Raw genomic sequence first — 22,891 nt, forward strand, 5'->3', positions numbered from 1 at the left:
CGGCGTGGGGGCGGGATCAAAACTGTTTGGACTTTGAAGCGGGCGTTTTTTTCCCCTCCAAACAGAATCGTCTCCAGAACCCGAAGCCTTCGCAGAACGGCGCCGTTGGGGCATGACGCGGCAAACTGTGGCCTGTCGATGAAGCTGAGTCACCGTGTGCTTAGTTCTCAGCAAAGCTGCTGGGGGGGGCGCCGTGGCCTGCTGTTCCCATGACGACTCAAAGTCCAGTCCTGCAGGTTTTATCTGCATCCCAGCATGCACTGCTATATCGGGAGACCGGCGCTCCTGGGGGAGCGAGTGTTTCTGCAGCTCTGGTGAAGGGGGGCATTGTTTCAGCGCCTCGGCCGTCAAGTGACCCCCTCCTCCGGGTCTGGAGACACGGCACCTCGGCCATCCTGCAGGTCCGACCCGAGGCTTCGAGCTCTCACCGAGCTCAAGGCTTTAGTTTTCCCGCCCTTCAGCCCCCCCGGACATTTAATGCCCCCATTGTCCTAAACTTGGACCCGTTTATTCACACATGCATGCATCCATCAGCAGAGTCCATGCATGCAACCCAGATCTGCAGATAATCAGTGCTCAGGCAGTCAGGCCTGCAGCTCTGCCGTGTTTGTTGACCGGTTGCCATGGAGACGCACACAAAGGCAACAGGGCCACCAACGGGGCTTCGTTTGTTTAAGGAGAGGAACATAAAGGCTAAATTGAGAAAAGTGAAATGTCGATTAGAGGCAGAAGGACGCACATTTGTGTGCGATACGTTTGTGTGTTTTTACGTTTGTCTAACAGGTGAATCGGTCTGGAACTAAACACCTCTTCTTATCGGGACGCCACTCCCTGACCATCCGCCACAGGAAGTTACTCAACCACCCAGACTCCAGAAATACCAAGAACCGGCCGGGTGACCTGCAACCGGTCCACCAGAACTTCCGGCGCACTGACGGTTACCCATCAGCACGCCTCCTGCACGGATTTCCCGCTTCATCGGGATCCCTGCACACGTGCACACGTGCACGGCGAGCAACCTGAGAGGCTTTCAGTGCTGAGAGTCTGTGGAGCAGAAAGGAAGCTTTCGGAGGAAGATGCATTCCCACGATTTGCAATCATTTACTTTACAAAGTGATTGTCATGTTGAACTTGGCAGGTCGATTATTCCAACACCCACAGGCTGCCGGTTCTGTAAGGATTAAGATTAATAATCCCATTTCTGAACAATAATCCACAGATGGTTGCAGGTTTGACCCCTGAAACGTCTCAAATGACCTTCAGAAGTTTTTGTTCATTCTGCTGGGACTTTCAGTCGAACATTTGTCTCTGGAGCCGATAAATTATAGGAGGTTATGGGGGGGGGGTCATTTCCATTCACCCCTGAGTGAACCTCACATGTGGGATTGAACATGGACCAGCGCATGGACACGTCCCTTCTGTTGGCCTGACAGAAACGGTATCCTTGAACACGCCACATCCGTGTTGCCGTTTGCTGCGTCACGTGACCTTCAGCAGTCATTCCCGCCCCCCCCCCCCCCCCCTGACTCACAGCCTTTGAGCCAGAACTTCTATCCAAGCAGAAGAAAACAGACGATCCTCCAGGCAGAAAATCGCACCGACGTCATCGGACAAAGCCGCCTCCTCTTCATCGTTTCTTCATCGCTTTAGTTCGGGCTTGTGGATTTGGCACATGGCATGGGGGGGAGGGGGGGTAATTTGCAATAAGTCACTAACAATGCTGCAGCCGAACCCTGAACAACAATGAGGTCATGGATTTACAACCCCAGACATGCCTGAACAGTTAAACATGGGGGAGGGGGAGGGGGGGGGGGGCATGTGGAAACAAACTCTGAAGCTGGAAAACTGAAGTCAGAAAGCTCCGCCCCCAAACTGACCATCGAAGACAAAGACAGGAGGTACCTGCAGAGTAAACAGGATGAAGAGCATGCACGTGCACACACGCGTGCACGCTCATGCCTCAGCGGTGAGATCATCAGGCCTGACCACCAACTCTCTGAAAAATGCCCCCCCACCCCCACCCCTCTGAGGACCAATGAAAGGTGGCAGGAAAACCACACAAATGATGGGGTTTGAACACCAGATGATCACGCTCCACACGCACACACGTGCACGTGCACACGCACAGCTCTGATGTCATTCTGTCAGGCAAAACAACAGTTGCTCATTTCTAAAATCTATGTTTACTCATAAGAATGAAGGAAGAAAAATTTCTGAAGGACTGGGAAAAATGGTTTATGTACAAAACAAGAGAAGGTTATGACATATAGTTCACTTTGTGATCAGGATCCTGGAAGCAGGAAAATTTCAACCTGACAACTCTACGTACCTTCTTGTACTAATGTTTTTTTTTCTTTTGTTTTTCGTTCAATATATGCTGTTTCAATGCTTCTAACTTTGTTCACATGTTTAAAAACAATAAAAAGATATTTGCAAAATAAAAAAATCTACGTTTACTCCAAAAGGTCTCAAAGTTTCCCACATTTTCTAAGTGTTAGTGAAAAACGACTTTTCTATTTTTCTGTGACACAAACGTGTTTTGGAGCCATTCCCACCGGGACTCCATGTCTGCTTTCTGTCAGTGATGTTAGTATGTTAGTATAGGGAGGGGCTGTCTGTCTGATGCCCCCTTCTGTGTATGGAGCTGGGGGGGGGGGTGTCTGGGAACCCGAAAAGGCAGAGTCTTCTTGATTCTGGGGGGCATGAATATTTAGAGGCTGCTTCATTTCTTCTATGGAGTTCAGTCTGGTTTGCATTTGTAGTTCAGAGGAAATGAGGAAACCATGAATCAGACCTTCAAAATAAAAGAAGTCCTCTGTAATTCACATGGGGGGGGGTCCTCTCATGCGGCTTTTGGGGAAGAAGATCAAAGACCAAGAACGTCCCAGAAGGATTTCAGGAGGAGATCTCCAGAGAACAGAGGACAGCCGCCCGAGTCCGGTCCGGTCCAGTCCAGGCCCGTTTGTGATCAGAGAGAGCAAAACTGAACCCGCCAGAACCGCTGAGGTGGAGGAGAGACGGTTCCTGGCAGGGTTCAGGCTGCAGCAGAGCACGCCACGGCCCGCAGCGGCCCCGTCATTACCGCACATCTGGAATGACGACAGCGAGCATAAACACACGGCGGAGAACCTGCATGATCTCACCCTGCTGGTTCTCAGGCGCTGAGATCATCAGAACCAGATCCGCCAGTTTCAGCTGCTCAGGACTTTCTGCTCCGGTTTGTGGAAACACGAAGTTTCCCTCCGTCTGGACAAAACGCAGACAGGTTCAACACCCAACACACCTTGGTGTGTGACAGTTGGTCCCGCATTTGACCCCTCCCCTGGGGGAGCACAGCCGCGCTCTGAAACCATTTGGTGGCTTAACCCCCCCAATCCAACCCCTGATGGTGAGTGTCCCATTTTTAGTCTTTGCTTTGACTCGGCCTGGATTTGAACTCATGATCTCCAGTCACAGGGCGGACACTCCACTACAAGGTCACTGAGTTGGTAACAGACAACTAACTCGGGGGCTGTTTACCGGCTCGGGGGGGTAAACCGTCCGGCTTGACTTGTTTGATGGTTAGGGGGCGGGATGCCTACAATTTCAGCGACTTTTTGTGGCGTTTCCTTCTCCAGGGTAGGAATCAACCCTGTGTCCTTTTGATCAGAGGTTGCCCGCTCTACCTCTGGACCATAATGAGAATTGAACTTTGGTTAAGGTACAGAAAAACACGTGATGTCCTACGACGTCATCCGAACGTTTAACATCCATAAGATCCGAGTCCTCATGCAAACGTTCCAGAACCGTCAACAGGATCGTCAAGAATCTAAACTCGAGTGAAACCGCCGTCTGCGGACCGCGTGGTCACATGACTCACAAGCACAAAACGAAAGCAGACGGGCTTCATTGGGCCTGAAGACGCCTACAGGTGAGCAGGTCAACCACACCTTTGACCTTTAAAGGGCTTCAAACAGGAAGTGAAAGGGAAAAGGATTCAATCAAAAAGCTTCACCTTTCAGACAAGCTCCGCCCACTTCAAATGTGGCACATAAATGAGGACACGACGGCGGCAATTCAGACTCATAAAAACGTCTGCAGGGGGGGTAGACAAATGAGTGTGTGTGTGTGTGTGTGGGTGTGTGTGTCACTAAGGGAGTTCCCCAGAGAACATGATTGCATAATTACACAAGTCTTTTCTACATAAACTGTTATTTTAAAAACAGCAGTTTAGGGAATAATTCTAAACCAAGGAGATGATGAAGATGAAGATCAAAGCTTCAAATTCTCAATTCAAATCATTATTTGCTTTAGAAAAGCTCAAAACGTCTACAAGAAAAAAGAAAGTTCAGATCATGAGGTGGAACCGTCTCAGAATCACAACAGGACAGAATCCGTCTTTCCCGCCTCCTTCTGCATCGGCGCAGGTCCGTTTGACGCCACAAAGCAGCATCACATCAGGAGACCAGAGACGGACCGGATCCAACCAGAACCTCCTCTCTGAATCAAACAGGAAATCTTAAAGTTCCCAAAGTAAATCCAGTTTAAGGAGCTGAAGGTTCTTGTAGAATCGAGTTTCTCTGATTCCAGTTTCCATTTATTTAGGAAAAGCAAAGAGATCCTGAAGAGATCCTTCAAAATAAAACAATGTCTGGCTTGAAAAATAACCAGACCGTTTTGAGAACATGGATTCTTGGATGTAATGAATCGTTTTCTGTTTTTCTAAGTAAATGCTGTGGGTTTGCATTTCAGCCTTTTCCCTGAGGAGGAGGAGGAGGAGGAGGAGGAGGAGGAGGAGGAGGAGGAGGAGGAGGAGGAGGAGAATGCTGCTGCGTCTCCCCCTGAGGAGTTCTGCTGTGTTCTCCTGGAAGTCCAGATCCCATCTTCTCTCAGATTACCGTTGGCGTCCAGCAGGAGACACCGGGGCCTCTGTCCGGCTCCGGGACGCGGGAGCCGCGCCGACAAACGCCGGAAACCCGAGACCGGCCGCCAAAAGCTGAGCGACTCTTTAGACACAAAGCATCGTGGTCGTCATGACAACAGTTATGCTGGACGCCAACGGGAACCGAACGTCCACTTCCTGAGGAAAAGGATCAAGGTACTTCAGAACATCAAACCCGGCAGAACCCACAAGCCCCCCCTCCTTCCAGCCGTTTCCATGACAACGTTAAAGTCCCTTCAGGTGTTGTGCACCTGGGGGTGTCACAGCGGCGCTCAGGAACCACGTGACGGTTCAACCCCCCCAAACCAAGACCTTCTGAGACGTTTCTTCTGCTGGGAGGAGATCACATGACGTGAGGAGAACGAGGCTCCGCTCCAAAACCCAAACACGTCGGAACCAGAGGAGATCCACGCCGTGGAGCATCGCCGCTTCTCCTCCATCGTCTCTGAACTCTCCTGCTTTCAGACACGCCCCTCCAGCATCCGGCAGTCACTCCGGGACTTTGCTTACAGCCGTTGCCACAGCAACCGCTGGAATGCAGCCTGCCGCTCGGTGACCTCGGAGAGCTTTTCTCTGCCGGTTATCAATCACTCATCCCCCACGGCCAGCTCCATTCCGACACTCCGGTTTCTGGTTTGTGAGTTTCAGCAGCTGATGTCACCTGACTTCCTGTCAGAACTTCACTCCTTCAGTTCAGCCTCTGCTGGTTGATCACTTTAGGAAAAACCACTTCAGTGGTTTGATCCAGTGAACCAGGGAAGAAAAAGAGGATCGATCCATGAAACTGAGGAGGAACGTCTGATGAAAACATCAAATGCTGGGAAAACAGACGGACTGATGTTTAAGATGAACCGTTTATAGAAGCACTTTGGTTTCCTGACAAATATGTCAATAAATTGGTTTAACTGATGAATTAAAACTTTTCCTTTGAAAAATCTGGATCGGAATCTAATAGACGGAATCGTCTATTCTCTGGGATTTTGACGATTACAGTTTAATAAAATATAAAAATCTCACATCCAGCGCCTCCGTAACCCTTGTTCTATCCTAGGCACTTTACCATTGGGAGTTGGGTCATCTAGACCCACTAGACAGCGCTCTGAACCTTCAATGATTTGTGATCTTCACTGGTGTCCATGGACTACATGAACTCTTTCCACCTTTATCCACCTTTGTCATGGTAGGGAGAACACCTCAATGGAAGGGGGGGGGGGGTCATCTAAGATAGCACAAGGGTTAAGGGAGGAGCTCCCGGAGTCTCACTGATCAGCTGCTGAAAGCAAACATCTGGGCGCTCTGAAGCTCCGAACGCTCTCCGTCCGGGTCTGAATCCGTCCCGGGGAGGCCCGCTGACGTGACACACCGCCACAGAAGCAGCCGGTTGTTCCCTGAATGCAGCATCCCAGCATTTTCACAGAAAAGCCGCAGCAGCAGAACAGTGAGAGGAACCGGACCAGAACCCCCCCAGGACGGGCTGAGGCTGCAGCATCAAGAACCTCCATACACAGACGGGATAAACGTCCCGTTCAGAGGACTGCATGAGGAACCCGAGGTCCCAGAGTCCAGAACATCCAAAGACACAAAATAACACGTTTGAGTCTTTGATTCTTCAAGTTTCCCTCTGAATAAAAACAGTTCAACATTTCTAGGTGAGATTAAATTCCTCTGCATTTCCAGAGTTTCACCTTCTGTTCCTCGTATCTGCACAGGTATCTGCACAGGTATCTGCACAGGTATCTGCACAGGTATCTGCACAGGTATCTGCACAGGTATCTGCACAGGTATCTGCACAGGTATCTGCACAGGTATCTCACCTGAGTGACAGACTGATGGAAGCACAGATAACCTTAAACTCCCTTAGCAACAGCCATCAACAAACGCCACCTGAAGTAAAACTGAAACCGCATCAAGCAGGAGTCGATACCGCGACCTGTGGTACGAAACCTCCAGGAGGAGCGGCAGGCTGCTTGGCCGCGTCGCCATGGTAACGTTCAGCCAATTGGGAGAGATAAGATAAGAGCAGCCAGGCGGACGGTCAACGTCGCCGAAGCAAACACAGATAAAAGCCGACGTCTGAACACGCTTTGGCCTTCACCTGAGAGACCCCGGTGGGCGGGGGGGGGTGCAGGAGGCCAGGTGAAAGCGTCACACCTGCTGGGCCTGTTCTCAGTCACACCTGCCGACAGGTGAAGGCCATTCTCCAGCTCTGAACGTTGTGCAGAGCTCCACGTATCGGCGAACGACGACGCCCTACAGCGACACGTGGACGGTTCCAGGTTCAGAGGAAATGAACCACTGAACAGAACTTTTGGACTTCAATCTGGTTTAGTGGAGTCTGACCTATGAGATTTGGATTTTATCAAAACATCCTGGTTTACATCAGAGGCACAACAATGAACCGACGTTTGTCCTGCAATCCAACCAGACGGATCTAAGGAGAGATGGTCGTTAAAGTAACCATTAAAAAATCATTTCAAGTTCAAGTAAATGGATTGTCAATCTGGAAGATACCATCTGGATTAAGGTCCAGTAGGTTTATACGACTATAAGGTCAAAGCGACCAATCACAGCGGACAACACACATGTGATGACATCAGCAAACACGGATCGGTCCATCATTCCAGTCCAATGTGTGAACAGACTGTGAATAAAGTCATGTGACCATCCAGGGTCTAGAATGTTCTAAGAATGTTCCCTTTGGATTCTCTGGATGTAGAAAAACAACAGTGGTGAACTTTAGGAAACTAACATGTGAATGGATTTGACATTCATTCTAGTTTACTTGTTGGTTTGGACACAGATTTCATTAACTTGATGATCTGGATCCACTTTAGGTCAGAAAATCGGATCGTTGTTTAAATAAATGACTTCTCTACTTTTAATGTCATAAAAGTCAGAATTTAAAGATATTTTAGTGTTTGGTCCAAAAAGACGAGCTGATGTTGAAAGTTCTGAAGCTCAGAACCTGACAGACCTTCTAAACCTGAAAGCATCAATGACTCCCTTTACTGTTGCAAAGCATTATGGGATTGGATCAAGTTGTTTTCATGCTTTCTCTGCTAAAGGAGATGAAGCAGGAGGAAAGGACCCTCAGAGGATCCAGAATTCCAGATGATCTGCAGACCACCAGCGGCGGCAGCTTATGGTCCATCATGCAGGTGAGATGCAACTACGGCAACCCCCCCCCGCGCGATCTTCTCACCTATAACTATGATGCAACACCTGCGAAGCCTCTGGCCTACGCCCTGTCTACACAAAACACACCTGCCTGCAGGTATCTGGCTAACGTCCAAGCTGCAGGAGAGGAGATCAGACGCGTGCACGTCCATGCACACGCACAACACTTGGATCATGTGACAGAAAGTTTGGGTGATTGATGGCTGTGAATGATTGATGTCATGAAGAAAAACATTCCAGCGTTTGCTGATGATGAACATGAAGGCGCCGCGTCCAGCAGTCACAGAAAAACACCAGAGTTTGTTCCATTTCTACGCAAACATGTTTCCTCACACCTGAACCCTGCAGGCACACCTGTTGTCATTGTGGGCGGAGCCTTCTCCCCCAGACAAAACTTCCGTTCAGTGTGATGGTTGGTCTTGGTTCCAGTCTGAACTTCCAGTGGAAGGAGAAGCTCCTGAACATCTGGGAGGAGCAGACTGGAGCACAGCCACGTCTGCTGAGCACGCTCAGACCGCCCAGTCTGCCCCCCCCCCCATAACAAACCACTGAGGGGTCACCTGTTAGAAAACCAACACCTGCTCGGTTCAGACGCTTTGGTTTCTGTACAAACAGGAAGTGAACAAAAGCGTTTCCTTGTGCAGGGATAAAGGCTGTGGCCCCCGCAGCGGAGCGAACCAAAGCACCCCCCTGAACCTCTTCCCACGCCCCCCCCCCTTCGCCCTCACCCTGTCATGGCAGTGAGGCATCTGACAAATTCCTGTTACCACCCCACTTAGGTGTTACAGTGGAGGCTCCGCCCCTTAGCCTGCAGCATGAACTCCAGGCTGGACCTGCAAGTCGATGAGGAGGAGGCCCCCTCCATCTGGTCCCCCCTCCACCTGGTTCCTCCCTCCACCTGGTTCTCCCCTCCACCTGGTTCCTCCCTCCACCTGGTTCTCCCCTCCACAAATGAAGGATGAATTCGGACTGCAGATCCTGAACACCTCCCCCTGCTCAGAGGAGTCATCAGGACAGCCTCCACCATCCGTTTTCAGCACAAAAGGAGAGCCAACCAGCTCCAGCTGGGGGGGGGGGGGGGGGGGGGGGGGTCAGTCACTTCCTGAGTGGCCTGGAAAGTTCAGACACACCTCAGCCCACTCCCACCAGCTGACTCCAGGGAGCGCCGCAGCTCTGAGGAGGTGTTTTCGGTAAACCTCCTCCACCTCAGCAAAGGAGGATAAACCTTCCGCTCCTCCTCCACCCCCCACCCACCCACCCCCGCTGAGGGGGAGATGTTGTCAGCTCCTCACAGCTTAAAGATTTTTATGTCAGCATCAGTGCAGGGTCAGCATCTCCCATCAGGAGGATCTGCTGTGGCAGCAGGAGGAGCAAAGGGATTCTTCCCTTCTCCTGCAGAGTTCCGGGTCTCGGTTCTCCTGCAGAGTTCCGGGTCTCGGTTCTCCTGCAGAGTTCTGGGTCTCGGTTCTCCTGCAGAGTTCTGGGTCTCGGTTCTCCTGCTGAGTTCTGGGTCTCGGTTCTCCTGCAGAACAGCCTGGCCTCCTGACCTGGAGCCATGATGGTGAGGAGCACACGAGGGTTCCCTGAAGGTACCCTGAGTGTCCATACCATGATTGTTCCACTTCAGGAGTGAGCTGATATTTGAGCGACCCCCCCCACACACACACACACACACAGACAGACCCCCACACCCACAGATCGGGGTCAGAACAAAGACATCGGTTCTCCATGTTTGGACCGAGTTCAGCCGAACGTTTGCAGTCGTGAGACGTTCAAAGCCCCCATGAAAGTTAAGTTTAAGTTTTAGGGTCGCGCGGACAGAACCCCGTCGCGAGGCGGAGGGCGTCCGGCTTCGAACCCCCGACACTCACTCACTTACCTATGGAGACCAGCTTGATGTTCTCCCGCTCCAGGAACTCCAGGGCCACTGACACGTTCTCCAGCTTCATCTGCCTGAAGGTGGGCCTCGGGTGGTACTTCCTGTACATGCTCTTGTGGCTCAGCACCTCCAGCAGGGCGATGAGGCGCAGGCCGTCGCTCAGGTCGGTCTGCAGGTCCATGATCCGCTTGTTGACGCACTTCAGGTGCTCGTTGATCCAGCGCGTGAAGGTGTTCTGCTGGATCTTCTTCCAGGGGGCGTCCTCCGCCAGGTCCTTCTCTGTGGCAGGCATGTCCGCTGGCGTTCCGGTTCGGTTCTGTGAGGCAGAAGTGGGCCGCTGAGCGCGCGCTGAGGTCCCGCCGTGTGTCCACCGAGACGCCGCACCTCCGCTTTAAAGTTTGCTGCTGCTGCGTTCAAGTGCGGCTCCGCCTTTTGTGCTCCCAGCCGGCGGCGCGGCGTTTGACCGCCCCCAGCTGATGCCGGAGCTTCATCAGAGACAGACGGTGACGAAGATGAGACTCTGAGTCACAGAAACGATCAAAACACCGAGAAAAACCATCTGATTCATGAAACAAAGCAATAATTATCAATACGAGGCTTCAGCATTTTCTGCCCCAACATCTCAGAGACTAGAGACTGACCCCCCAATGTTTAAAAGATCACTAAAAACTTTTGGAAATTGATTTTAATCTTTCATCTGTCATTTTTATGTTTTTATTTTTATTGTACCCGCTATTGTTTTTATTTACTGTTTTTACTCACGTTTTGTAAAGCGTCTTTCTGCCATTTAAAGCGCTATACAACACAAATGTATAATTATTATTAATGTTTTTATGTATTTATTTCTGCGATACAGAAACAGCGCATAGTCATAAACATTCCTGTCAATAGGCCAGTTTTTCATCTGTAGTCCCTATAGATGTTAAAATCACCCTAAAAGATCCAAATAAAATGACATATTTCCATAACATTACGTACATATATATATTAAACCATACATTCAGTAAAACTAGCAGTTAACCTAAATGTAAATTAGCGACAAAACAAACCAAAATCAGACAAATGTGTGAACAAATACACACATAAGTGGAGGTTACTCAGTGTCTGAAAGGAATTCTGTGTTTTCATTTCTAACAGTTATGGGGGGGGGGGGGGGGTCCACTCAGTAGCTCTAACAGAAGAAACCTTCTGTTCTAAAATGGAACAGTCTCCTCCGACTGTGATCAGCTGTTAAACTGATGAAGACGAGGGGACGATGAAGCCAGAGATTTGAACATTTGACCACGTTTTCCCGACACAGACATCCATGTTTCTGTCACACTGGTGAACAACGTTGGGTTTCTTATCCAAAGTTTTAACAGTTTGTTTGTCTGCAGACGTTTTAAAGATGCATTACAAGCCTGTGAGCAGACGGGCAAACATGTGTGAGAAAACCACAGAGTGCATGAACGTTTCTGCTGGACGTCTGATGGCGAATGTGTGTGAAGTGACTGAGGTTGATTCTGCTGCTTTAGATATTTGAATCCATTACGACACTGTTGGTTTTCTGACTCCGTCTGCAGCCTGAAACAAAAACGTCTGGTTCAGCGGTGACCTTATTGGACTTAGTGAAAAGCAAGCAGCTGTTTTAGATGTTCAACTGCAAGCAGGAGTCCTTCAACCAAGCTGTGATGTTGACCATGGCTTTGGCGAGGAATTCCTGCCATTTAATGCGGTGTATTTCCAAACCCATCCGATCCACACGTGACTTCATTACGCTTTGCTCCTCGGGACGACTTCCTCAAACACAAACAAGGAACTTCGGTTCTATGAAAGGCCAAAGGTCACTAATCAGTAACCACCTCCTTCCTCCACAGCAGAGACCAGGAGGAGCGGGAGGACTCTGGGTTTACGGTCCACCATCGAATCGGAGCCAGAGGTCAAAGGTCAGACAACACCAGAAGTTTTTTGTTTTATTTGGTGAAGGACACTAGAAAGCAGGAACACGGAGCATCTTCAGGTGCAAAGGTGTTCCTGAGGTCTTCTGCAGGCTCCAACATCTCCACCTTCGTCTTTGACCTGCATTCATGACTCAATAACTAAACTAGAAGGATTTCCAGAAGAAAATGCAGGGGTGATGCTATAGAACTGAACGAAAATGAAACTTAAAGGGGAATAACGGGCAAAAAATAAAGAAATGATCAAAGTTGACCATAAATAAAGTTAAAGCAGCACAATAACAAAAATATGTTTGTGAAAAATGCCGGAGTCGGGTATCGAACCAGCGAGCTTCTGCTCCAAGGACTCCCCATTTATTTCAATGGAGGCAGAAATATCTGGAAAAGTTCAAGGATTTGAAGAACCAAAAGCCACAGCAGGAAAAAGATGAACATTTGAATAGTTGAATGGTTGAAATGGCAGAAAAATTGTAGGAAACAAAAAATGGAGGAAGATGCTAGAATAAAGAGAAAGAGGAAAACAATGAAGGATTTATAACATCCAAACAATAATCCACCATGTTTGTTTTCATGTCTACAAACAGAGAATACATTCTAACCTCAAACTTTACTTCTGAGGTTTTGACACCATTTTAGGTTTAAAGAACTGAATGTTTTGAACTGTGTTCTGCTGAGGAGATAAAGGTTTTCCTGCAGAACATTTACGGGGAAAAAGGAGGTTTACGGTTTGATTTTCATTTGGTTTGATGAAGCAGAACTGAAAAGCTCCAGAAGGATTGAGAGTCTGACTCCACTTTAGTGTTTCTGGACGAGGATCTGGTGAGAATCAGAGAAGACGCTTTTCTAAAGACCTGGAATGTTGGGAAGATGTTTCCTCACAAACAGACGGACCACTTTGAAACAAACTGGAGCAGCAGATGAAGTCAGAGGAGAGGGAGAAGGAAACGCAGACCATGACTCAGCACATGAGTTTATGACATCATCTTCATGACTGCAGCGGCTGAAGGACGTCCTGCAGGCTGATGGGACCTCCTCCGAGCCTCTGGCCTCCAGGCTTTTCCCGCCGCGGTTCGATTCCACACCTGGGCAGCAATGACTGGGAGGAGGTGGAGGGGGAACGTCCCGGCGGAAGGAGAACATCCATCTGGCTGCCAAACCGCCAGCGGCGGCACGTGCCCCAGCGCCTCTGAGGAACATGAGCTCATTCTGCAGACGGGTCGACGTGGGAAAGCTCCGGTCGGAGGAGGGGACGCCCGCAGGTCCTGGACGCAGCCGGACGCCCGCAGGTCCTGGACTCAGCCGGACGCCCGCAGGTCCTGGACTCAGCCGGACGCCCGCAGGTCCTGGACTCAGCCGGACGCCCGCAGGTCCTGGACGCAGCCGGACGCCCGCAGGTCCTGGACTCAGCCGGACGCCCGCAGGTCCTGGACTCAGCCGGACGCCCGCAGGTCCTGGACTCAGCCGGACGCCCGCAGGTCCTGGACTCAGCCGGACCTCACAAACCCGTCCTTCTCTAGATTCACACGGACGGTTCCGTCAGAGAACCAGAACCTCAGCAGGGATTTTCAGGAACAGTCAGGACTGAAGCCTCATGAACATTTGGAGAAGTCTCCAAACCACGAGAAGAATCGGGCCCGGCAGAACCAGAGGCCCACCGGGCCGGTCATACTAAGCATGACTGGACAAAAACTAAATAAACCAGAGACAGCAAAACTCCAGAATTTAAAAAAGTTGGACAGTTCTGCAGCCAAACATTTGATTGATTTTTCTAACTTGTTCGATTTGTAAATGTTTGAGTCCATTTTTGTTCTGATGTCAAATCGGGTCACAGAAAATGTCTAAATTAGTTTTTTTTGTATTTTTTTTTACAGGTCCTCTATTACACGTATGTTATATTGTTGTTTTTTTTAGAACTGGTCAAATAAACGTCCTAAACGTTTTCTATACTGTAATTTGAAAAAGGAAACTAGAAGGAGTTCATCTGACTGTTTTAAGCTGTCTGATCAAATAAAAGCCCTGACCTGTCCTCCAGCCTATTGTCTTTTATTTTGAAACTTCAAGCTTTTAGCAGCTGCTGCAGCTCATCGGTTACTGTTTTTCAGCATTTCCTGAGCTTTTCCAGGACCTTCCTTCCATGCTTCATGATTTAGAGGAGGAACCACCAAAAATCAGTCAGGATACGAATGTTCCGTCGTAAATTTGGTTCTGAGGAGGAAAGCTGATAAACTTTGGCTTCAACCAGGAAGTTTACCTGGAACCAGTGAGGCCGTCGACCATCTGTCAGGACCCCCCCTTAAATTTTATAAGTATCAGGCGTTGTCTGTTTGTTTGATCCCCGGGAAGATGGGGGGGACTCAGCTGTCAGATTTATAGATTTGATTTAAATTTTATTATTTCAGAGAAACGACAGAACAACAAAAAAAAAAAACTAACGAGTCCAGATGACTCTTCAAACCCCTTTTCTGCTCCACAGACCTCCATGACTGAGTCAGACAGATGTTTATGCTGCTGTGAGGCTGCGGACCCGCAGAACACAGTCCGCGGGTTCGAGTCCATCCCGGAGAACAGAAGAGAGCAGACGCAGCACTGGTGGGTCAGCTTTGCTACAACTTTAATCCACACATCTTCAACACGCCGCCTGTCGTCCTGCATCTCTACACGCTTTAACAAAATAAGTCTAGTTTCACGTCATCCGAACACGTTCATGGTTCGATTCTCTGTAGTGTTTTTCTCTGTGGACGCCAGGATCCGCGTCCCGCCGTCTAGAATTAATATTTCTGAACACGGAGACGAGACGGAGAACATCAACGATGAGCAACGCTGTGAACAAACACGCCGTTAGAGGCCGACGCCCCGCCCCCCGACGATCAGTGGTTAAAAAAGGGCCGACAGACGGGAGGTTCTCCGCCTGCAGCCTTCAAAGAACGGAGAGGTTCTGTGCTTGGAGACGCCGCGTCTGTGTATTTACAGTTAGGACACACGGATCGGAACCGACCCAGCGTTCTGTTAAAGGGGAGGTGAAGCTCTTTGGACCCGTCCTGCTCCTCGCTGCGTTTGTCCGGAGCAGAACCGCTTTTGCAACAGGAGACGGGTGAGAATCCTCTTAGGTCTGAACGTGGAGGATCGGCGTTTCGGACCGAGTTCTGGATCCGTGTGTGTTTTAGCGTTTCCGGCGCCTGACGGTCACGTGTTCAGCTGCTTTTGTTCCCCCAAACAAATGAAAATAATAAACCCAGAGTCTAATCTCAGATCTGGAACCTGACCCAGGTGGAGACGCAGACTCCTGCAGCAGCCGGTTCTGCTTGATCCGCTTCAGAACCCAGCAGGACCGAGCCGCTCAGATCGCTAAACAGTAAAACCCAAACGAACCCGAAGACGACATTTGGGACGTGAGAATGGGAGTGGAAATGCTACGGTCCCGCCACATTCAGGCGTCTGCTGGAAAGCTGCACGTTTCGCGTGGTGAGCTCCAGCGCGGCCCGCCGAGAGGCGATGGCGCCGCCTGCTGGAGAAAGAAAGAAGAACCCCTCCACCATCACAGAATGAGACGGACGCCCAAAGTCCTCCTGAGAGGAAAAACAAACCTCAAAAAGAAACCGAGAAGCATCAAGTCCTTTGCAGAAACCCCTCCCCCTCCCCCACCCCCCCATATGTACAACGACACTGTATGGCGTCCGCAGCTCCTCCGCCTCTGGGGGTCTCAGGTGGAGCTGCTCTTGGAAAAGCTGGGGTAGAGGACGGCCGCCGTCACGGCGACCATCACTGCGATGACCGGCATCCAGGAGCTCCAGCCGCTCTGTGGGGGGAGGGGGGGGGCAGAGGAAGAGATGAAGATGTCAGAAACAGACTCCTCTTCCTCTGCTAATGAACAGAGAGCAGCAGGAGGTGAAGAGGAGCAGAGAGGAGGACAGCAGGACAAACATGGAGGGAAATCTCAGCCCAACGATTTCCTCCTGAATTCTCCAAAACTAAAGATTATTTAATCTGACAGCAGATTAGGGACTAAATCCAGACATCAAAGAAGTTATTTTAATACATTTAAGGAGTGAGATCAAACAGGAACTGTGATTTCCTGCATTTATTGAAAAGGTTTTTTTTTAATTAAATATTATTTAGGAATATAGACTGAATTCAGGAACAGAAAGCTGTAATTTTCTGTCTTATTTTAAAAATTCTGTCCCTTTTGGCTACAAAACCATATTAAACTGTTAATTTACATCAGTTCTGTTGGTTTTCTTTCAATCTCAGTTCCCGCCACTACAGTCATCATAAACATTTATTTATTGCTGCTTTTATACATTTAGAATAAATAAACTAAACTGAAGCACCATTGGTTCCTTTTGCATCATTCGGCTTTCAAATGGACCAATCAGTGAGCTGCTGACAATCAGAGTTCATAAATATTTCAAATTGATCCTAAATTTGGAGCCAAAATACATTTAAAAAACTACATCTAATTATTTTGAAACAACAAACATGGAAAGTCAGAAAAATCAGAATCAAAGTTTCCTTTAGAAAATGTTCGTTTTACATATTTTATGACTTTATATTTGAACTAATAGGAATAACAATTCAATTGGATTTAAGTTTAAAGGAAAAATATTTCATTGATTCATTTTTTGTTGGAACCCAGAATTATTCAAATAAAACTTTGTAATCATCCAAAAAAAAAAAATACAGCCCCCCCCCACCCGCTCATAAAAGAGACGACCCAAAAAAAACGATCAAAAAGAAAAAAACCTTTTCAGAACCAAGACAGAAGAGCAGACGGGTGGAGACGACAGAAACACAGACGCTGAGGAGCATGCAGCACAAACGTGCACGCCGTGCACGACACCAGGCCTCAGGCAGAAACAAACCAAAGAAGGAAGCAGAGGAGGCGGGGCCAAGGGCGGGGTTAGTGCCTGAGGACGCCAGCTTCACCCACAGTGTTTGTGTTAAACTGAAAAAGAAGTCTTCCTGATCTTTGAACAGATCTGGCTCTGATTTCACGCTACAGGGAATATTTCCTGTTTTTAATCAAACATTTCTCATCGTTTGTCTTTTTAAAGGCAGATTTCTGCCGTTTTTCACCAGAGTGAAGTGAACGGACGTCCCGAACAGCAGTGGACCTGTGAAGATCGGCTGGACTGCTGTTCTCAGAAAAATGGCGGGAAGAGTTCAGAGTGGAGGTGTGACTGACAGATGGTCATGCGGTTAGAGCTGAAGACGAGACACGACGACGACCATCGGCCTCTGAAGGAGGGGGGAGTCCGATCTGAGCTTCAGATTCGGCTGCAGGTGACCCAAGCGGCTCCGGTCCTCGAGGACCTCCGTCACCTGCTCACACACCTGCACCATCGGGCTTCAGCGGCGCCCCATCAGGTGTGTTTAAGAGCATGGCGGAGGACCAGGACTAAAGGAGGTCTGCTCCTCTGCAGGAGCTTTTGGAGATCCTCAGAGGTCCCGCAGCCGCTGAACCCCAAGCCAGACCGGGACGCTTCCCCTCCACCCTTCAGAGGCCGAGGACACAGCCACACAGGTGAACGGGTGTCGCGCTGGAGTGTACCTTTCTACCACAACTGGCCGAAACACCAGTAGAGCAGAGCCAGGACAAGGCCCATGAATATGGCTTGGACAGGCTGCAATATGGATGGCTAGAGGAGGAGGGGGGGAGGGGGAGGGGGGGGAGAATAAGAACAAATCAGCCAGCAAAAAATCAACTAAAACCAACATGGAGTGTGGAGCAAGGGAGGGGGGGCGGGGACAAACACGGGAGCGGCGTCCGCTCAGGTGTTTGCATGAAGCAGCAGGCGGAGCTCGGCTCCAGACAAACATGGACGCCATCGCCTTCACTCCTTTGATCTTCTCCTTCGGGGGGGGGGGCGGGATCTTCACAGAACCACAGCGGGTTCAGGCAGAACCGACGATCACGGCTTTCTGCTGAAATCATAGAAGCTTTTCTCTGAAATCAGCGTTTTCCCGTCGATCATTTTATGGAGAGGAACGTCTGTGTTTCTACGCTAAACCTTTCAGAAGTGTCATGGTTTAGATGTGGAGGTAGAGGAGGGTGGACAGCGCGTTTGTGAGGAAATAAAAGCCGCACCCCCCCCCCCCCCCCCCCAGAAGACCATGGAGCTTTGTGTGGAGACGTGAAGAGGATCGTCCCTGAACTCTTCCTGTTTGTGGGCGGCAAACTAAAAAGGTTTTCTTAAAGTTTACACCCAAATAAAGCATCTGTGTACCCCCCCATCCCCTTACAGAGAGCGGCAGCTCCTTTAGGAGGTCACTGAGGAGTCAAAGGGAGAAGGACGATGAAGATGTCTGGAGCTTGAACTAATAATGACGGGACAGGAAAACCCGGACTGGACTTTGGGTCTGGATCTGGACTCACAGAGCTGCTCTTGTCCTGCAGCAGCTTCAGGCTGCTCCTGCACTGCTGCAGCTCCTGGTGGATGTTCAGCTTCTCCTGCTCCGTCTTATGGTACTGCTGACGGAGGTCCGACAGCTGGGACTGAGTATCCTCGTACTGCAGACACACAAACACAACGACATGTGACTGGAGTCTGGATCCAGAGGAGCCGGTGACGGAGCAGAACCACGGTCCGAACACGGCGCCTCACCTCCCTCTGCAGGGTGTGCGTCCGGGCCTGGGCCTGGTCCAGCTGGCTCTTGAGCCGGCTTGCATCCTGCATGTGTTGGTTTTCCAGAGAGCCGAGTTTGTCCTGCAGGACCTCCTCCCTCTTCTCCAGAGACTCCAGGCTGCTGCTGAGGACCTGACTCTGCTCCTTGGTACTGCAGGGACACAATCATCATCATCATCATCATCCTCACTGAGCAGCACCGTCCGTCCATCCGCTAAGGTCAGAAGCTACATCCGGAATCTTCTGTTTTATTGATCGACTAAACAATAATGAGAATGGATTTGATTGCAAACGGTGGAGTTTAGGAGAAGAAGATGTTCAATCAAAGCCGTTTGCTGATTTCACGTATCCTGACCTGCCTGACATGCAGCATCAGCGCCTGGGGGGATTGAACCATCTAGATGGATCCTGCAGCTGAACGCTCCCCCAGACACGGGTCAGAACCCGCAGAGCATTTTGTCCACAGGACCAAACTCTGACTGCATGTTTTATGTCACAGAAATTATTTCATAGAGCAACCAAACAGGAAATTCTCAGTAAGTTGGTCCGTTTGTCAGCATTTGTTCCTCTTCTGATCCTGGAGGTTCTTTTTGCAGAGTGGGTTGTGACAGGAGCCGACGGACGGAGATGGATTCAGGCAGGAAGTCAGCATGTTTTCCGTTTGCTGAAGCCGACAGAAATGCTGCTGAACGCTCCGTGAGGATCCGCCGTCCATCGACCTGCTGAGTCGGCGTGCAGACTTGGAGCTGCCCTCTGGACTCAGAGGTACAGAGGTCCTCCACAGAAAACAGCTCCAGCTCCCAAAACTCACCAGTTTAACATCATGGAAGTGGAAAGTCTGCAAAAGCCTGGATGAACGAACAAAGCAGTGAGTTGTTGTTTAGCACATGCTGGCCCTGCCAATCTGTGGACTTCTCCTTGGAGGTTTGCACAGCGTTCCCTCGTTTATGGGGGGTGGGGGTTACCTTTTAAAAGTCACCTAAAATCTGCCAAGTAGGATTACAGAACAACTCCTACAAACTTCAGCCACTTTTCTCAGATGGACGTGAACATTTTCACCCCTTTCTCTCTTGTTTAAACTGTCTGTTCAAACCCATAGAAAAACTAGAAGGAGCTGCATTTCCTAAAGAAAATGAAGGGTTGATGCTATTGCTGCATGAAAATGAAACTTAAAGGGCAATGATGGGCAAAAAATAAAATAATGATCAAAGTTGATCATCAATAAAGTGAAAACAGCACAACAACAAAAATATGTTTGTGAAAAATGCCAGAGCCGGGTATCGAACCAGCGAGCTTCTGCACCAAGGATTCCCCATTTATTTCAATGGAGGCAGAAATCCTGGAATATCTGGAATAGTTCAAGGATTTGAAGGACCAAAAGTCACAGCTGGAAAAAGATGAAAGAGCTGTATGGAATTACGTTTCTGCCATTAACTGAAAGGGCGTAAAGACAACTAAGCGGGCGTATTTAGGAACTGAGTGAGTGAACCTTAAAACCGCGCAGGCGCAATTCTAACCCTGAAGTGATCTTGCGCGGTCAATTCCTTTTTGCGCACTCATGTGGATTTACACTCAGTGTTAAGGGGGCGTTTTTGTCACTTTTGGGGCAGGAACCTTTCTGGTTGATCTGATTGGCTGAAATTTGCATGGCCTATTGGCGAGGCAGAGGGGCGGGACGTTAATTTTTCAGTGCGGGGGGGGGGGGGGGGGGGGGTTAACAGGCGGCTCTTGAGCTGCATGTCGCTCTCTGCCTTTTATCATATTTTCTATATTTAGTACTTTCACAACCATAAGGTGAAAGTCTTACATTTTCTCCAAAATGTACAGAGCGGCCCTAATGTGTTATTGTGTGACTTTGGTAAAGAGGATCTAGGAGAGAACAGCATGATGACGGTACGGAGAGAGGAGAGGACGTGAAAGAAGACACCCCCCCCCCCCCCATAGTACAAAGGAGCAGATATGTGAATAATGCAGAACAACTTCGTTTTGGAAACCCTGGAAATGCATAGGCATGAGGCATAGTTTAAACTGCAAGCTATCAGCTACGCGGAGGAACACGGGAATAGAGCAGCTGTGGTTCGGTTAAATTAGATCTTCACAGATTCGGACTTCCTGCTTCAATAACTTTTCTGATCAACGTTCAAATGTGTCAGCAAGTATCTCACTCATTTTGTATTAACACAGAGAGTGAACTACAAAAGCATTTTTAAAGAAAAAAGTTCGTTTTTATTGCCTTTTAATCAGAATTGTTCGTTTTAAGCTGTGAATGTAAACAGAGCAGCGAGCCGGCTGCCAAGGGACCGTCAACAAAGTGCAACCTCTGTGAAACACAATTCTGTAAAAATCAGTGAACTTTTAAAAAGGGAATAAATGTCTATATTTATATGAACTGGTAATGAAGACTCGTCAGCATAGTCATGCTACATTATTATTTATTATACTAAATTTTGTTAGAAAGTCAACCTCTATTTTATTTCTTATAGTTCTTAAAATTTAATAGAGATATGAATCATAACATAAATGCTCAATAGCTCTGAAGATACTAAAGCTTCTGTCACCAAACCTCCTGTACTGACTAATCATGACCTCATTGTCCTACTGCAATAAAGATTATGCAAAAAAAATTTTTTTGGCACCTTCAGAGCTATTCAGGATTTTTGACCAAATCTGATCCATTTGTAATTATGAAAAATTCCTATAAATAAACAAAGTGAACTATTGACATTCTTTATTTTAGTATGACAATAAGGTCATGTCAAGTTACTGATAACTTTAGTCATGATTCATATCTATTAAAATTTGAAAAAGTATATGCAACAAGATAAAATAAAGATGGACTTTCCTACAAAATATGTATTGTAACAAGAATGTGCTTTCTGATAATTTTATGATTTTTTTGTAAGATTATTGATTTTTACACAGTGGTGTTTCACAGTTCACAGAGGTTGCACTTTGTTGACGGTCCCTTGGCAGCCGGCTGCTGCATGTCTGCATTCACAGCTTAAAGCGAACAATTCTGATTAAAAGGCAAAAAAACGATCTTTTTTCTTCAGAAATGCATTTGTGGTTCACTCTCTGTGTTAATACAAAAGGATTGAGATACTTGCTGTCATATTTGAACGTTGATCAGAAGAGTTATTGAAGCAGGAAGTCTGAATCTGTGAAGATCTTTCTAACTTATCGAACCTCAGCTGCCAGAGAATTTAAAATAATGAATCCATGGTTCACAAGTGAGGACGCTGGAAAACCAACTCCGACAAGACAAGAAGACGCAGCAGCAGCTGAGTTTCCGCGAAAAAGGAAAGGCCTGTGTTGGAAGATCGACTCGAGGCTGAGCGCTGCTACTCCAGCAGATGACCGTGAAAAGCTGTCCATCCTCCCCCCGGCTTACCGGGACGCAGCGCCGGCGAGTTACTTTGGGACTGCAGGACTTAAACTTGGCCTGAGGTGTCTGCTTTCACTGTTCTTTGGAGCTGCATAGCAAAGAGACGGACTCTGATGATGAGGAAAGGGAAGCCGGTGTGTCTGATAGAGATGTATTCCAGCTGTTCCAGATACAGAAGATGAGGACTTTGATGGATTAGAAATGCTGATTGATGACTGAAAAAATAAATCACAACCAACTCAGTTTTGTGCTCGCTGCCTTTTTTGAAAAAAACACCAGCGTGCACGTTTCACCGGTATGTGTGTTAACGTTAAATACAGAAAAAAACACAAAACTGAAACGGCGCTGTTGTAAGGAGAGGAGAGGAGGGGGTTATGAGAAATAACATGGCTTTAATTGTGTGTTTGTCTGGCAGGTCAGTGTGTGGTGTGGCTCTTTGACTATCACAGTTAGAGATGTCAGCTCTTTGTGTCAAACTTGTTTGCCCCCCCCCCCCCCTGTTAGAGGCAATCATAGGAAAAAAACGCGGATGTAACGTGGATTAAAACATTAACCAACGACCCGAAACTAAGGTAAGAAAGTGCAGCTGGTTTTTCTGTGCTGTATGTTTTTCTCATGTGAAATTCACTGCATTTGTTACCGTTTTAATGCTTTTAATCCACGTTACAGCCGCTGTTCGATTTCTATTAAAGCCCCAAAATGAAAGTCCCGCCCCGCTGCTTGACATGCAAATTTCAGCCAATCAGATCAACCAGAAAGGTTCCTGCCCCTAAGTGACAAACACACCCCTGAATACCGCCCCCAAGTGACAAAAACGCCCCCTTAACACTGAGCGTAAATCCAGGTGAGGGCGCAAAAGAGAACTGACCGAGCAAGATCCCTGCTCAGTTAGGTTTTCAGCCGTTCAGTTGTAAAATACGGGGTCGCTTAGTTAGAAATGCGCCATCACAGTTGTAAGGTTCACTCACT

At 48.5% G+C, this 22,891-nt stretch overlaps 1 protein-coding gene and 1 pseudogene across 11 annotated transcripts in view; both read right to left on the reverse strand.

Annotated features, from left to right (window-relative positions):
* Positions 1 to 10,427, reverse strand: part of LOC101168946 — a 38,583-nt pseudogene extending 28,156 nt beyond the window's left edge. Inside the window, exon 1 of the transcript XR_002873337.1 lies at positions 9,978 to 10,427. The product of XR_002873337.1 is annotated as a filamin-C-like (transcript). The remainder of the gene's footprint in view (positions 1 to 9,977) is intronic.
* A 4,081-nt stretch (positions 10,428 to 14,508) lies between these two features.
* slmap (sarcolemma associated protein) overlaps positions 14,509 to 22,891 on the reverse strand; it is a 47,360-nt gene continuing 38,977 nt past the window's right edge. For 8 of the 10 annotated variants that reach the window (XM_023955327.1, XM_023955329.1, XM_023955328.1 and 5 more), the window contains 3 exons: positions 18,517 to 18,688; positions 18,288 to 18,422; positions 14,509 to 15,710 (listed from right to left, as the gene is read on the reverse strand). In XM_023955327.1, the coding sequence (XP_023811095.1) occupies positions 15,615 to 15,710; positions 18,288 to 18,422; positions 18,517 to 18,688 (403 nt within the window). In that variant the 3' untranslated portion in view covers positions 14,509 to 15,614. Of the gene's footprint in view, positions 15,711 to 17,462; positions 17,551 to 18,287; positions 18,423 to 18,516; positions 18,689 to 22,891 lie in introns of all 10 variants that reach the window. The other 2 variants (XM_023955326.1, XM_023955332.1) reach the window with 1 other exon arrangement.

This window comes from Oryzias latipes, chromosome 5 (assembly GCF_002234675.1).
Source record: "Oryzias latipes chromosome 5, ASM223467v1".
Taxonomy (NCBI): Eukaryota; Metazoa; Chordata; class Actinopteri; order Beloniformes; family Adrianichthyidae; genus Oryzias; species Oryzias latipes.